Source organism: Chlamydomonas reinhardtii, chromosome 17 (assembly GCF_000002595.2).
Source record: "Chlamydomonas reinhardtii strain CC-503 cw92 mt+ chromosome 17, whole genome shotgun sequence".
NCBI lineage: Eukaryota > Viridiplantae > Chlorophyta > Chlorophyceae > Chlamydomonadales > Chlamydomonadaceae > Chlamydomonas > Chlamydomonas reinhardtii.
Window position 1 is genome coordinate 291,062 of NC_057020.1, and position 16,003 is coordinate 307,064.

The 16,003-nt window shown below is 62.7% G+C and overlaps 3 protein-coding genes across 3 annotated transcripts; all 3 read right to left on the minus strand.

The window, feature by feature from the left end:
• Positions 1–476: 476 nt before the first annotated feature.
• Positions 477–3,392, minus strand: CHLRE_17g698266v5 (uncharacterized protein). The gene is made up of 6 exons (XM_001691577.2): positions 3,205–3,392; positions 2,661–2,754; positions 2,229–2,304; positions 1,728–1,816; positions 1,307–1,368; positions 477–1,101 (listed from the first exon to the last, which is right to left on the minus strand). Exons 1-6 carry the CDS (start codon positions 3,220–3,222, stop codon positions 931–933), a joined length of 510 nt encoding a protein of 169 aa, XP_001691629.2. The 5' UTR covers positions 3,223–3,392; the 3' UTR covers positions 477–930.
• A 3,864-nt stretch (positions 3,393–7,256) lies between these two features.
• CHLRE_17g698299v5 (uncharacterized protein) lies at positions 7,257–12,092 on the minus strand. Its single transcript, XM_043071861.1, has 8 exons — positions 11,279–12,092; positions 11,087–11,173; positions 10,678–10,955; positions 10,325–10,456; positions 9,837–10,178; positions 9,356–9,669; positions 9,090–9,218; positions 7,257–8,921 (listed from the first exon to the last, which is right to left on the minus strand). Exons 1-8 carry the CDS (start codon positions 11,658–11,660, stop codon positions 7,793–7,795), a joined length of 2,793 nt encoding a protein of 930 aa, XP_042914320.1. The 5' UTR covers positions 11,661–12,092; the 3' UTR covers positions 7,257–7,792.
• Positions 12,093–12,996: 904 nt separating this feature from the next.
• Positions 12,997–15,802, minus strand: CHLRE_17g698332v5 (uncharacterized protein). Its single transcript, XM_043071862.1, has 4 exons — positions 15,757–15,802; positions 15,290–15,630; positions 14,755–14,973; positions 12,997–14,501 (listed from the first exon to the last, which is right to left on the minus strand). Exons 1-4 carry the CDS (start codon positions 15,772–15,774, stop codon positions 14,333–14,335), a joined length of 747 nt encoding a protein of 248 aa, XP_042914321.1. The 5' UTR covers positions 15,775–15,802; the 3' UTR covers positions 12,997–14,332.
• Positions 15,803–16,003: the final 201 nt, after the last annotated feature.

The following is a 16,003-nucleotide window of genomic DNA, read 5'->3' on the forward strand; positions in this document are numbered from 1 at the left end:
GCACGCGCGGGCGCAGAGCGTAGCCGGCACCAAGCCAGGGGCGGGGTTATGTGGACCTCGCGGCAGCGGGGCCTGCGGCTCGGGGCCTACCGCATGAGGAGCTGGACGACGTTGTACAAGGCAGTACCGCGCGTGGGGGCAGGCCATCGTGGGGGGAGGGGGGAGGAAGGCGTCGTGCGTCGGGTGGCGCTTCGACACGAACCCCCCGAGGCCCCGAGCCATGACCCCACCCCGTCACCGAGTCCATCCCCGTGCTTGCGTATTGCTGGGCGATAGCAGCAAGAGTGCATGGGGTTCGGTTCTGCGGGCTGCCAAAACAGTAGGTCGTGGATGGGGGGCAGTGCTGCGACACAGCGACACCCACGTCAAAGCCGCGTACATCCTCTTTGCCGCGTTTCTGCGCGTCCGGCAGTCCCACGACTGAGTGAGGCACCGCTGAGGCATAGAGGCAGTGCAGGCGCTCGACAGAGGGGTGGTGACCCGTAAGGAGTATCTATCCCGCAGGTCGTTGGCCAAGAGTATCCCACAGGGTACCGTACAGCGGCCACCCCCGGCGCCCCACCACACCACACCTACCTGCCCAGCATATCACACACACTGTACGGAGTCACCAAAGGTTCACCCCTTCACCTGCGCTACCCTCACGTCCTGCCACCTTCCTCATCACCACCTTCCTCATCACCACCAACAAGAAGTCTCACAACCTCTTTCCAACAACACACCCACATCCGCTCCGAACCTCACGCGCTCCCTGCCGCCCCCCACACCACTCGCCCCTCGCGGCTCGGCCCCCGCCCCGCACGCCCTCTCCGCCCCCCCTCTCTCGGTCCAGCTGGACCCGGCACCTACTCCCCCTCTACCCTCACTCACTTCGCCTAGCGCACGCCCGGGCCCTCGTACGACGTAACAACCCCTCCCCACCCGTGCGCATCACGCAAACAGCTGCCTCAGCTCCGCCGCCTCCGCCGCCATGTCCGCGTGCCCTCGCACCCGCCGCTCCCTGTCCAGGTCCAGCTTCTCACCCACCACCGCCCCTGCCGCAGCCGCCGCCGCCTTGTACTGCACCGACTCGCGGTCTATGGCGTCGTACACTTCGTCATTCTGGCGGGGGAAGGGGACGGGGTTGTGGTTTCGGTTTGGGGCACACGCTGTAAGTGAGGCACACGCTGGCAACAAGACGGATGCACAACGCGCCTGGACTGCACCCCAGCATGCATCCGCACACCGTGCACGCACACACACGCACGCACACATTCCCCCTACCCCCCCCCCCCACACACACACACGCACACACGCACCCGCATACCTTGGGGAAGTCCCCAGCCTTGCGCGGCAGGACGTGGATGTGCACGTGCGGCACTGTCTGGCCTGCCGCCCCACACAGCACAGCAGAGCACAACACAGCACGTCCCATGGGTGTCAGGTCGGAGCGTGTGCGCGTGGTGTGTGTGTGTGTGTGCGTGTGGAGTTGGGTGGGTGGGGTGTGTGAGTGAGTGGTGTGTGCGCATGTGAGTGTGTGTGCGCGCGCGCGCGTTGAAAGGGCACAAGGACCGGGATACTGGTAACTGTCCAAGTACAGACAGACTGCACAGAGAACTGTGCACAGATAGACTGCAAAGAGAAGACATACATGTTTGAGAGACGGGCGTGGATGTGTGTGTGCACACACACACACACACACACCCTGCCTATCTCTCCCCCCGCCCGCCCCCCGCCCCGCGCCGCACCCGCCATGGGTCCGTCCTGTATGGCCAGTGTGAGCGAGGCGGCGCCGTAGTGGCCCTCCACCGCGGAGCCGATGCGCTGGGCCAGCAGCCTGCGTGTGTATGTATGGGGGAGTGTGTGTGTGGGGGGGGAGGTGTGCGTGTGTGTGTGTTAAAGAGCACAAGGAAAACGTTGTGTGTGTGTGTGCGTGTGTGTGTGTGCGGGGGCAGGTGTGTGTGTGTAAGGGGGGGCGTGGGCGCTAGTATGCTGAGGAGTACGATGCCGAATAGGTTTGAGGCCGTGTTGCTCTCGTGACGTTTGCCAGCCCCTCGCAGGCGTCCCAGGTGCAGGCCGAAGTCAAACCCCCTCCGCTCTCTGTGGTCTGATTCCAGATTTCTGGTCCTGGGTCTCTTGTAGGTCTCTTGGGACGAGTTGGAGCCCCAAACCCAGCGCCCCAACACGGAAACAGACCTTGCACAGCTCCTCACCACAGCCTCCCCCTGTCCCTTGCTTCCCCGCCTCACCACAGGTCTGACACCTCCTCGGGTGTGAGGTCGGCGAAACGCTTCACGTGCCGCAGAGGGCTGACCAACACGTGGCCTGTGCAGAGGGGGGATCAGGGATGGGAGGGGAGGGGAGGGGAGGGGAGGTGCGGCGGGGAGGGCGCGTCATTCCAGGGCGGCTCCGACGGCGGAGGGGAGCCAACCAAGGCGCCTGCGGCAGGCCGTTGCCGTACACCGGAGACCGCAGTGTGGTGGCAGGGCAGCCCGCAGTGTGGTGGCGGCGTTATCGTATTGTGTGCGGGCTGAGGGGTGTTGTGGGGCCGGCTCGAGCGGGTGCCCAGGGGGCAGGGTACCGTGTGCACAGTGTCCACACGTCAGGGGCCAGGCACACGTTTGCACCCAGCCCCCTCAGCCACCACGAACAAACAAACACACACGCGCACGCGCACCCACCCGGCACGACGGGCTTGAGGTTGACGAAGCCCATGGACAGGGGCGTGAGGGCGAACACGTGGGAGCCGGGGATGGGGTGCGGGCCGAACATGTACTGCGGGCGGGGCAGCAGGGGCAGCAGCAGGGGTGTGTGTGTGGGGCGGGGGGGGGGGCACGAATCCTACCCTTGTGTGCAGGTGTGGCAGGAGTGGAAGGAGGTGGTGGAGCGGTGGTGGAGGGGGGTTGAGGGCAGCTGCCGCGAGTATGTGGTGCTGGGGCAAGTCCGTCTGCCAGTGGGGTGATACAGCTGTGCAGGGGGGGGGCGTAGCTAATGCCGTGGCCACATGATTGGGGGTGCTGGGAGGACCCAGCAACGGGGCTGAACGTAGATGATGGCTGACGCCGCATGAGCGGCCACCACGATTGAAGGATAGGCCAGGTGATGCTCCAGGAGCTAGTCATAAAGCTGTCGCTGACCGCAGTAAGGGACGTCCGGGACCGGAAGGGGGAAGGGGGGACGCCGATGGGGAGCGGTCTCGCAGGGAGGCACGGGCCCCGGCCGCACCTTCACGCTGTCGTCCATTGCGCCCTTGCTCTGCGCTCCAGTATTGATTGTTGTTTGTTGGGAGTAAGCGGACCTAGTAGCGAGGGACCGACGATAAGAAACAAGAGCGCTGGTTGAGCGAGGGAATCGGCAAGAGCGCAAGCTTAACATCAGCAGGCGGTTTGAGCGATATGGCGTCTATGCTTAAGAATTTGCTGATATCAAAGTGTACATATGGAAATGAGCGAGGTGGACTCGCAAACAGCATAGCTGTTTGACTGGGGCTTGTACTGCTCTCCACACCCCATGCAGACTCATCCCCCTTGTCTCCCGTGTGGCGCCGCCGCTGAGGTCCTCCTGGGTGCTCTCGCCACTCACTCTCGCCACTGCCTCCCGGCGCGACCGTTGCTTGAGGTGCCTTTTTCGCTTGCGAAGTGCATCCGCCCAAAGCAGTGCCCGTATCTTCCATCTACACTGTAGAAATTTTGAAAATTTCCGCTTTTTGGTAGATAGATTTTTGGATTTTTGGAAAGTGCATCTTCAGATTGCAGGTGAAATTCTGCGCATTCGTGGCACCGCATCTACGCAGTGAAGATGGGAAGTTTTGCTCATCTACGCTGGCGCTCAGGTACGAATCCGACATTTTTTCACTTTCACTTCCACTTCCTTCACTTCACTTCTGTGTCCTTCACTTCACTTCTGTGTCCGTGCACTTTTAGAGCCGCCGTGCGGCGCGGGGGGCGGGGGGAAGGCGCGGGGAGTTTGTTTGCAAGGCACAGGCGCGGGGGGCGGGGGGGCGGGGGGGGGGGGGCGGGGGGCCGACGTCGCAAAGGAATCGCGTGAATGGTCTCGCAAGGGGGTGGAACATGAACAATGTAAATAATAGTATGCAGCAACAGCAACGGCAGCCAAATAAGCGCAAGAGCACCAACGTTGCCACCCGCTGAACCTAGGTGGCATCGTCGCGTGGAACGGGATTCGCGGGCCCGATGCCTCTTGATTTGGTAATGCCTCTTGTTTTGAATGGAGCCGCCCAGCCCGGAGGAGGTCAGCCTGGAGCAGCGCGGTGTGGACATCGGCGTGTGATGGGACAGGGTTCAAGGCAGGTTGGCGAGGTCCCGTAGGGTGCAGCCGATGCCCAGACCCGTAAGCAGACAGCAAACAGTTTTTATGGGGCAAGAGGAAGTCGTGCGGTGGAGACGGGGCTGAAGCGGGCGGCCGGGGGGGGATGGGCGCGCCGACAGCGATGCATGATCTGTTGGCACGCATGCCGAGCTGAAATACGGGTTGGAGTTTCAAGTTGGGGTTCACAGGTTCGCGCGCGCAATGGCGGAGTGGCGGCGGTGGCCCCCAACGGGCCCTGGCCGCCGTCATCGCCGGTGCCCACGCCTGCCCTCAACTCTGCGTATCTTGTTTCGGAGGAGTGCCCGGGCCAGACTTCGAGTCCCTTAGAGCTGGAGTTACCGATACCCCCCAAACATTACAGTGATGCGGGAGCGGCCTGAGACAGTCAACACGCGGAACGCGTCAACACACCAGCATGCATCTTCACTCAGCCAGGCACAGCAGCCGCGGGAAAGGGCGCGAGCACAGTGGGCCTTGGGGCGTAGGCCAGGCACACGGCGCGTCACCACCTGCAGGCTTGACACCAGCCGCGGGAAAGGGCGCGAGCACGGTGGGCCTTGGGGGTAGGCCAGGCACACAGCGCGCCACCACCTGCGGGCTCGACACCAGCCGCGGGAAAGGGCGCGAGCACGGTGGGCCTTGGGGCGTAGGCCAGGCACACAGCGCGTCACCACCTGCAGGCTTGACACCAGCCGCGGGAAAGGGCGCGAGCACGGTGGGCCTTGGGGCGTACGCCAGGCACATAGCGCGCCACCACCTGCAAGCTTGACACCAGCCGCGGGAAAGGGCGCGAGCACGGTGGGCCTTGGGGCGTAGGCCAGGCACACAGCGCGTCACCACCTGCAGGCTTGACACCAGCCGCGGGAAAGGGCGCGAGCACGGTGGGCCTTGGGGCGTACGCCAGGCACATAGCGCGCCACCACCTGCAAGCTTGACACCAGCCGCGGGAAAGGGCGCGAGCACGGTGGGCCTTGGGGCGTAGGCCAGGCACACAGCGCGTCACCACCTGCAGGCTTGACACCAGCCGCGGGAAAGGGCGCGAGCACGGTGGGCCTTGGGGCGTAGGCCAGGCACACAGCGCGCCACCACCTGCAGGCTTGACACCAGCCGCGGGAAAGGGCGCGAGCACAGTGGGCCTTGGGGCGTAGGCCAGGCACATAGCGCGCCACCACCTGCAAGCTTGACACCAGCCGCGGGAAAGGGCGCGAGCACGGTGGGCCTTGGGGCGTAGGCCAGGCACACAGCGCGTCACCACCTGCAGGCTTGACACCAGCCGCGGGAAAGGGCGCGAGCACGGTGGGCCTTGGGGCGTAGGCCAGGCACACAGCGCGTCACCACCTGCAGGCTTGACACCAGCCGCGGGAAAGGGCGCGAGCACGGTGGGCCTTGGGGGTAGGCCAGGCACACAGCGCGCCACCACCTGCGGGCTTGACACCAGCCGCGGGAAAGGGCGCGAGCACGGTGGGCCTTGGGGCGTAGGCCAGGCACACAGCGCGTCACCACCTGCAGGCTTGACACCAGCCGCGGGAAAGGGCGCGAGCACGGTGGGCCTTGGGGCGTAGGCCAGGCACACAGCGCGCCACCACCTGCGGGCTTGACACCAGCCGCGGGAAAGGGCGCGAGCACAGTGCAGAGCACGGTGCAACCATGCATCGACCAAGCCAGCCGGTATGCCGGTGTGTACGCATAGACCATCCAAGAACCAAGCCAGTGTGTCGGTGTGTATGCATAGACCATCCAATAAGCAGGCCATTGTCCAGGTGTGTATGCATAGACCGTTAAGGGCGGTGAGATGTCCACAATTTCAAGTGCGTTCCAAGTCCGTTCCATGGCTGCAAGGCCTCCAATGTACCCAGAGCTACATTAGATGTACTGATGAGCATGTTATGACACTGAAACAGCTGTTCGCAAGCCAAAAGAGGCTGTAAACATTGTCGGGTGACAGCTTGCGCAGCAGACAGCGTGTGGACGTATTTACTTCCAGCACACGAATGATTATATGTTAATGACTGTCGCTGTGTCGAGTTCGTCTTCTCGACTTCCGTGCAGACTTTCAGGACAGATGGCACGCGGATGGCACTCAGATGGCACGGCCTCCACCCAGGCCTTTCCAGCCGCCAGGACCGCGCTGCGTGTAGAACTCCTGCCCAACGGCGCGTACCATGTGCTATAAGCATTGAAGTCTTAGGGGAATGTTTGGGATGGACGCATGCAGGCTGTGTCGCCGCGGGCAAGGCGAATGGGACAGGCGGGTGCCCGTAGCAGGATAGACGGCAAAAGCCACATGTTCCGCAGGGTTGTATACATGTAGAACTCCTGCCCAACGGCGCGTACCATGTGCTATAAGCATTGAAGTCTTAGGGGAATGTTTGGGATGGACGCATGCAGGCTGTGTCGCCGCGGGCAAGGCGAATGGGACAGGCGGGTGCCCGTAGCAGGATAGACGGCAAAAGCCACATGTTCCGCAGGGTTGTATACATGTAGAACTCCTGCCCAACGGCGCGTACCATGTGCTATAAGCATTGAAGTCTTAGGGGAATGTTTGGGATGGACGCATGCAGGCTGTGTCGCCGCGGGCAAGGCGAATGGGACAGGCGGGTGCCCGTAGCAGGATAGACGGCAAAAGCCACATGTTCCGCAGGGTTGTATACATGTAGAACTCCTGCCCAACGGCGCGTACCATGTGCTATAAGCATTGAAGTCTTAGGGGAATGTTTGGGATGGACGCATGCAGGCTGTGTCGCCGCGGGCAAGGCGAATGGGACAGGCGGGTGCCCGTAGCAGGATAGACGGCAAAAGCCACATGTTCCGCAGGGTTGTATACATGTAGAACTCCTGCCCAACGGCGCGTACCATGTGCTATAAGCATTGAAGTCTTAGGGGAATGTTTGGGATGGACGCATGCAGGCTGTGTCGCCGCGGGCAAGGCGAATGGGACAGGCGGGTGCCCGTAGCAGGATAGACGGCAAAAGCCACATGTTCCGCAGGGTTGTATACATGTAGAACTCCTGCCCAACGGCGCGTACCATGTGCTATAAGCATTGAAGTCTTAGGGGAATGTTTGGGATGGACGCATGCAGGCTGTGTCGCCGCGGGCAAGACCCCCAAACTCTTCGACCTTCACGTCGGTACGGTAAAATGATCGTGGCGACAGCAAACGCTAATCAAACTGCTTGCTGAACGTGAACGCGAACAGACGGGAAGCCAGACGTGTGTGAGATTCTTGAGCCTATCCTAGCTTGCCTGTTTGCGCATGCATCTCAATATTCACACAGAGTTCCCTAAACGCCGTTAGTCCGCATCCTAAAAGCCGCAGTCCGCATCCTAAAAGCCAGTTTCTGTCCTTGTACAAAGCCTTCGCAACCATGCCCTCAACATAGCCGCGCACCTGCCGCTCCCACTTCCCCGCTCCCTGCACCTGCACCTCCCGCTGCCCCTCTCCCCACCCGTGCCCCTGCCCCTGCCCCTCCCGCTGTCCCTACCCCTAACCGCGCCCCTCCCCCTCCGCCTGCTGCCCGGTCCGCGGCCCGTGGCAGCTCCGCGCTGGGCAGCGATTCTTCTTGTCGAACCAGCGCCTCAGCGAGGGCACCAGCAAGTTCCCGTTGAAGTCCGAGTAGTCGCCCAGCTCCGGACCCAGCAGGCTGACGCGCATGAGCGCGTCAAGGTTCTGCATGGTAAGGCTGGTTCGCTGCTTGGTCTTGATCAAGTTCTGGGTGCTGAAGCCGCGCTCCACCTCCACGCTGGTGGCCTGCAGCACCAGCATGATGTTTACTAGCAAGCTGAGAGCGGGCGACGTCTGCTCGAGGTTGTACAGCTGTAGCGCCCAGAAATCGCGCGTAGGGATGCGCACGTTCGCGGCCGCAGCAGGCGGTGCGGCCGCAGCAGGCGGTGCAGCCACAGCAGGCGGTGCGGCCGTCGCAGGCGGTGCGGCCGTCTTGCCTGCCGCCGCGGCTACAGCCTTCTTGGCCAGGGGCGCCTTCTTGGCCTCCTCCTCCGCCTTGGCCACCACAACCCTCTTGGCCGCCTGAGCCGCACGCAGCAGGTTCCGCCGCGCCTTCAGCCACTCGGTCCGGCACTGCTGGGCGTCCACAACAGCAGGGTGCCCATCGTGCGCGATGCCGTACCAATCCAGCAGCTGCTCCAGCTCAATGTCACCGTACAAGCCCTCTGCCGGGGTGGAGGCGATGGCGGCCATCTGGTTGGGGTCGAACATTCTGAAGTGCTTGGCGACGTCCACAACACCGAGCAGGCGCCCACGCACGTCATCGTTGATGGCCGTCACGATCTTGATAGTGGACCGCACCTCGAGTAGGCCGATTCTGGTGATTGCGAACGACTCGTTGGGGCCGTCCTCCACACCATTGACCGAGATCCAGTGCTTGCCGCGGTACAGGCCGTTGGCGCCCCGCAGCTCTGAAACAAGGCGCGCAAAGGGGCCGTCCTTCAGCATCTTGCCGGTGGTGTACTCGCGCTCCAGGACCTCCAGCGTGGTCAGCACCTGGGCCTCGATGTCCAGGTAGGACAGCTCGCGGCTTTGCAGCACCTTGGTCAGCCCGGACACCACCGTCAGCACCTCCCCAACGCAGTGCAGATGGAGTATGTTGGTCACCTCCCTGCCGCAAGGGTTGGGCACAGCGGTAAGCAAAAAGCACGCGGACTGATACACACAATAACGTGAGCCGTCCACCCTCAAACACGCACCCTTCAAGCCGTGCTTGCCGCGCTCTTCATGCTGACAACCCATGCCGTTCCCCTCAACTCTCATCCCCCAGCCAACTCACCGCAGTGTGTCGTAGATCTCCTGCGCGCCCTTCTCGTTCGCCTCAGCCTCCTCCTTGAAGTAGTCCAGCAGCGGGTCGTACAGCTTGAGCAGCCGCGTAACCACGCGCTCGCGGGACAGCCAGCGGACCCTGCATCATGCAAATGCATAATCAGCATGGCTGAGACAGCTAATAAACGGGCATCCAATTTCAACAAAGCCACCGCACAGAGAGCACCGATTCCCCGTGCAGTCAGTGAACGTAACTATCTGCCGAAGGTTGCTTACTTGTGCACCTGCAGCACGGTCAGGACCTCCTCCTCCAGCGCCTCCAGCAGCTCGTCAAGGCGGGCCTTGCGGTTGCAGGAGAAGGCGAAGTAGCCGGTGATGGTGGTGATGGTGGCGTCCAGCTTCACCAGCTCGGGAAAGGTGGCGAACACGTTGGCGACACACAGTGCGAGCTTGTGCGCCAAGCACACGCACCGGAGCATGAACGGGTTGTGCAGCTGCATCCTAGCCGACAGGCCGGTCTGGTCGCCGGTCATGACGCTGGCACCATCGCTGGTGAAGCCGAACAGCTTGGTCAGGTCGACGTTGAAACCCTGCAGCAGAATGAAACAAAGGTCAGCACCAACAACTTCCGCCTGAACGCCGCCTTAACGATGCGGATTACAAGTGAAGGGACCGCCTTAACACCGGGGGTTGTGCCTTAAACTACCCGAAGCCCGATTGTAGCCCCATTGTGCCCCCACCCGGGGCACTCGCGCACCTTCAGGGCATCGAGCAGCTTGCTCTCCAGCGCGCCTGCGTCGCAGTTGCTGCCCAGCTGGACCAGCTTGAGGAACCGGCAGTAAACACGGAAGCCAGGCCCCACGTAAGACACGTACACGGCCAGGTTGTGGCTGCGGCCACGATCAGTGGACTCGTCCACCAGGACCGTGATGGCTCGCGCGTTCTCCAGCTCCACCTTCATCTGTGCCTCCAGCGCGTACGACATGCAATCCACCATGTCGACAACGGCGGTGTCGGACTCGTAGGGGCCGCCGAACACGATGCCCGGCGTGCCGTTGGACGCGTGCAGGCGCAGGATGTCCGGGAAGTCCGAGAAGGGCTGCAAAGAAGGCAGGTAGGCAGAAACAGAAGGGTCAGCGCCCGCGCCCGCGCCCACGCCCACGCCCACGCCCACGCCCGCGCCCACGCCCCGCCCTGCCCCGCCCTCCACCCCGAATCCACCGATACATTAGCCTAAATACGTACCCGGTGCAACTTGGCGAGGTGGAAGGCCGAGCGGAAGAGCGCCGGCATCAGGGGCTCCATGGACAGCACCTCCACATCCGTAGCGTCACTGTCCAGCTTCTTGACCTTGATAGCGAGGAACTCCACAATCGGCTTTAGGAGGGCATTGGGCGCAGCCGATGTACAAAGTTAGGACTTAGGGGAGCACGTACCGGGTACAATGCACCCGCTCCTCCCCTGCTCCCTCCGCGCCCCGCTCCTCCCTCCCTCCCTCCCTCCCTCCCTCCCTCCCTCCCTCCCTCCCTCCCTCCTGGCCCTTCCTGTCATCTGAACCTTCTAGCCCTTTTGGCCCATTCCCGTCTCTCCCTACCTACCTTTTGGCCCTTCTTGTTGGCTGCGCGCTTGTGCGCCACGCTGTCGAAGTGCTCACGCAAATTCGCCATGGTGATCCGCTTGACGCCGCCCTCGGAGGTCCACTGCAGGACCATGTTCTTGTCCGTGGTGAGGCCAAACACGCTGATGCAGAGCCCGCACTGCAGGGTGTACTTCCTGGTGATAATCACATCCGGGTATCCAGCAAGCTGGGGCTGCAGTCTGGCGATGGCGCGCGCCCGTGTCTCCTCGGGCCACTTCTCCTCCGCGGCGGTATCACCTGCGCATAAACGCGCAATGTACTTTCAATTTCACGGCAACAAAAAGTCAGCAATCGATCGCCAACCCGGCAACCAACGCCGCCCACCAATCCCAGGCGCGCGAAACGCCGGCCCGAAGAACCCAGCTCACCCGTCAGCATCGCCAGCAGATCCTCCTCCTTGTCGTCGTCATCCTCCGTGTCGTCAAGGACCACCACCTCCTGCGGCGTCGCGGGGTCTGCGGGCGAGAGAAGTGTAGAACACAACGCCGTCGACAACTGCGCAACTAGGACTAATATGGACAATATCACCAAAATAGTTACTGAGAATACTTTACGCTTACCCTGCACGGAATTGCTGAACTGCTCGCTGAGATTCTTCTTGGCTGCCGACTCGCGCGCAGACGGCGGAGTGGCAGCAGGCGCCCCAGCCGGCTTCGCCTCAGCCGGCTTCGCCTCAGCCAGCTTCGCCTCAGCCGGCTTCGGTGCAGCCGGTTGCGGCTTCTGAGCAGGTCGCGCCGCAGCCGGCTTTGGAGCGTTCGCCGTGAGGCTGCTCTTCCTCTTTTGGGGGCTGATGGCTGCGACCAGGGCCCTGGTCGCAGCAATTGCCTTGCGATGAACCTCGACCCACCATTTCCTGCCTCCTGCCTCCTCGATAATCACAACATCACTCGACCCTGATGGCGAGCCCGGCTCAGCAGCCGGCGCGTTTTGATCGCTATCCATAGCTAATCATATTACAGTATGATGCACAGGATGTTGTATTGTTATTTCTGTTTTGCAGTCATTCCAGGCGATCAGGATCCAAACACACACGGTGATCCAGGGGGGTTTGGGGGGCTTGCCCCCCAAAAGAAAATTTTTTGGGGTGTAGATGCACGCACAAGCTCTATCTACACAGCGTAGATGTATTTTCAAGGGCCATCTACGCTGTGTAGACGCCGGGGGCCTAAAGCCATCTACATGATACGGGCACTGGCCAACAACACAGCTGAGCGCTGCCTGAGCGCGTAGATCGCACCCCTCGACCGCGTCCATGGCGACGCGAAGCGTCGCCCCTTTCGCGTTCCTGACACGAACATTCGCTCATGTCCAGCTTTATTCGCTCGCGCATGCTAACAACACGACTTGCCACTACGTTCAGTACGCGACTTCAGTGATTACTTACGAACACCAAGTGAGCACCAGCAGTTACCGAAGACTCGACTCCTGCAGGTCGGGCCCCATACATATATACCCGCCAGCCGCCGCCTCGTCGGGTGGGCCACCCACAACGACACGCATCCGCCCAATTACTTATGAATGAATAAATATGTAGCGTCATCGAATGCCATGTCCCCTTCCGCTGCTATCTTCGTTAACCAGCAGCCCAACGCGCCAGAAGTCATCAGCAGCAGGCGGCATCATGCATGTCCATCCGTACATGTCAATCTTCGCTGCGTCTTTGTCATCAAAGCCGCCGCCTGAGGACTGAGACGTGGCCATTGAGGACGTCTCCAGCGCCAGCGCAGGCTCTCAGATGTATGGGGACTTGTGCGGCGGGCGGGGCCGAGGTGCGGCGGAAGCGTAAGGGGACCGTCACTGACCGTCACCGACCCTGCTGGCGACGATCGACGATGACCCGGCCCCCCCTACCCCACCCCCCCCCCCATCTACCTGCTGGCCCGCATGGGCGACAGGTAGCTAGGGGCGCGCGCGATGTTGCGCTGGTGCCGCGCCAGCGACCAGCAGGCCCAGCAAGGCACCAGCAGCACCCAGCCGGCGGCGGCAAGAGCGCCGCCGTGCAGTGCAAGCATCTGATGTCTGGTGACGGCGGTCGCTGGCTGTCGGTGGTGCGCGTGGCGGTTGCGGCGGCACCTGACAGCACATTCAGGGACACGCACCCTGCACCGATATGTTGGTTATATATCGTGGTCGGCGCTATTACGTGCAACTGATCGAAGCACCACTGCGGAACGGCAAGAAGCAGATATGTCGGTGGCCCTGTTGCTAGATATAGCTGTTGTTTCTAGCTGCTGCTGCTGTGCTGGAGTGTGTGCGGGTGTGGCCCGGCGCGCTCCATAGCTTGCTGGTACTGCGCCTGCGCTAGGCTACCGATGCTGCCATAGCCCCGCCCCCAGCCGAAGGCACAAGGCACGAGGCACAGTCACCTCGCTCTTTCAAGGCAAATAAATGCAGGGACGCTCCACTCCACAGCAGCGCCAGCCAAGTGCCCTCCACTCAGACCTGCTTCTCTGTGAAACGCAATGCCGGCGTGGATCCATACATCCAGTCGACCAGTCGGCGGGCGGCGTGTGGCCAGTTTGCGGCGCGCCCTGCCAGCGCCAGGGGATCTGCCGCCTCCTAGCTACCGGCCTGCTGTGTCGCCACCTTGCTCCGCAATCAGCATCATCACCCGCCATTCCCTGCCGTTATAGTTCGTGCGTACCGCCCTCTGCCTCTGGGGTGCAGAGGTGCATGCCATTATGCCAACCCACATCATGGACATGCTACGTCTGCATGAGGCCACACCATCCCGAGCATCCTCGCTGAGCTGTGTCCTCGGCTCCCCGCGCGTTACTTTCCGTCCCGCGCCTTCGTTGTTCGACCATGCTTGGCAGTAGTACACACTTGGCCTCATGGGCCCACGCACAATGCAAATCCATCCCACGCACCACGTAATAACGCACACGAACGTGCAAGCTGCGGTACATGCCGCAAGTAACAGTCAGCGCAACCAAACATAATGTCCCTTGCTCGTCAGGCTTTTGTCCGACTTCGCCAAGCAATGCACCTTCATCTGTTGGGAGGTCGGGCCGTCAGGGGCAGACGTGGCCATTGCACCACTCATACCCTGCCCTCAATATGCTTTCCAGTTCCCATACGAGCTGTGCTTCTGACTAGTGCAGGCGCATCCCACCCCACCGTCAGCTGATTAGGATTGAATTCACATGTAGCATTAAGCCTTCAACGCAAATGTCGGTAGCGGGGGTGCTACATCATCCCCCCGCTCCCTTGACCTACACTACTGCCGCGTCGGGGTGTAACTACTTCTACTTCTATTTCAAAGTACTTGTAGTGTATGCTCATAGAAACGTACCGTACAGTCATGTAGTCCACAGCGTTCACACGGACATAACGCTGCAGCCACTCCCGAGGCCCGGGGCCACAGCTGCCCACAAGCCTCAAGCGGCACATGCCTGACGCAGCAGCCCAAGCAAACAAACAAATCTCGCCACCCTGGGGCATGACTGGGCGCCGTGACTCGGAAAGCCGAAGTGCCAACATGTCGCATTGCGCACAACGCATCACGACAGCGGCGCACCCACCACCCTGCCCGCGCCCCCACACCCAGCTGCATGCCCCCCCTCTTCATCACACCCTCTCTCCGCAACCCCTCTCCCTCCCCCTCTCCCTCCTCATGTCAGCGGCAGCAGCGCCCACTCGCTGAGCCGCTCCGCGTCCAGCGCCGCCTCCGCCGCCTCCAACGCCAGGAAGTCGGCCTCCCATGCGGCGAAGTCGGGCTGGCGGGCGGCCCACTCGGCGTCGCTCCAGCGGATTATGGCGGCCATGCCCAGCGGCGCAGAGCTGCACGTGCGTGCGGGTGCGCGACGCGTGTGTTATTATGGAGCAACAGCACAAGGGAAGGAAACATGCAGGGCATTGCGCGCGATGTGGTTCTGTATGGGGGAAGGGGATTCCAAGCATGAGTCCGGAGAAGACGGCGTTGCTTATATGGCGCAGGGCAGGCAGGACTGTTGAGTCTGTGTGGATTGGCAACCCCGTGTAGAATTCCCACCACAACCTCACACATGTGGCACGACGCCACCACGCTACTCACCCCCGCTCCACTGTGTATTTGAGCCGCAGCAGCGACCGTTTGGGCGCCGTCAGCAGCGCCCCCAGCCGCCGCGGCGCCGCGCCCGCCAGCTCCTGCCGCCAGCTGCGCACGGCGCCGCCCGCCTCCCGCAGCAGCGCCAGCCGCCAGTCCAGCGCCTCGGGCCGCGCCGCCAGCACACCCGGGTGCAGGCGCACCAGGTCGCGCACGTAGGCGGCAGACCTGGGTATGTAAGGGGGAGCAGGAGGAGGAGGAGGGGTATATGCCCGAGCTGAACAGAGGGAGGAGGGGGAGGACTGCTTCGTCCCAGCTCCCAATCCACGCAGCCAACAGCTCTGCACCCCGAGCGACACAACCCCACGACCTCCAGGCCACCCGCAAGAAGCATGCCTTCTCCCCTCCACACCCGCCATAACACGCTCAACCTAACCAACCCTCCTTCTTCTGGGTCTTGGTTTGTCTGGAATTTAAGTTCTCTACCCACCTCACGCCACCCCGCCTCTCCTTACCCACCTGGCCAACCCCAGCCCCCGCTCACCTGCCCTCCTTGCCCATCACCGCCTCCACCGCCTCAAGCCGCTCTCGCAGGTCCGCCTCACTCATCGTCATCAGCGCCGGAGCTCGCACCCACAGGTCTACCGTTTCCACCTCATCCGCACTGCCCGTCAGCCGCCGCAGGGCACCTAGCCGCGCCACCACGCCCTCCACTGCCAGCGCCCCCGGCGCCGAGTAGAGCAGGTAGCGAAGGGTGGTGAGGTTGAGCCCCGCGGCTTTGAGCGCGAGCAGCTCGGTCCGGAAGGTTTTGATGGGGATGGACTCCACGGTTTTGCGCGGCACGGACTTGGGCGGCCACTGCGCGGCGGGGAAGCCTCCACCCAGCTGCGGAGGGGCGTGGGGGAGAGAGGAGTGGGTGCGGGTGGGTGGTGGGTGGGTGGGTGGGTGCCCCCTGCCCTCCGCCTGCGCCAACTTGAGGCCCTGGGTGTCGTTTCATTGGCGCTTACGTACCACGCAACTCCCCTCCATCCCCGCCTCCCGCCTCCGTCCTCCCTCCTCCCTCCTCCCTCCTCCCTCCTCCCTCCTCCCACAACATGCCATAGACCCCGGCTCGCCTCGCCCCCCTCCCCCTTACAGGTGTGACCCATCCAGACCCCTCCTGCCCCGTGTGGCCCGGGCCCACGCACCTCCTGCGCCAGCACGCCACGCAGCTCCGCCAGCCGCCAGTCCCAACTGCCGCTGCCGCCACCTGGACCCA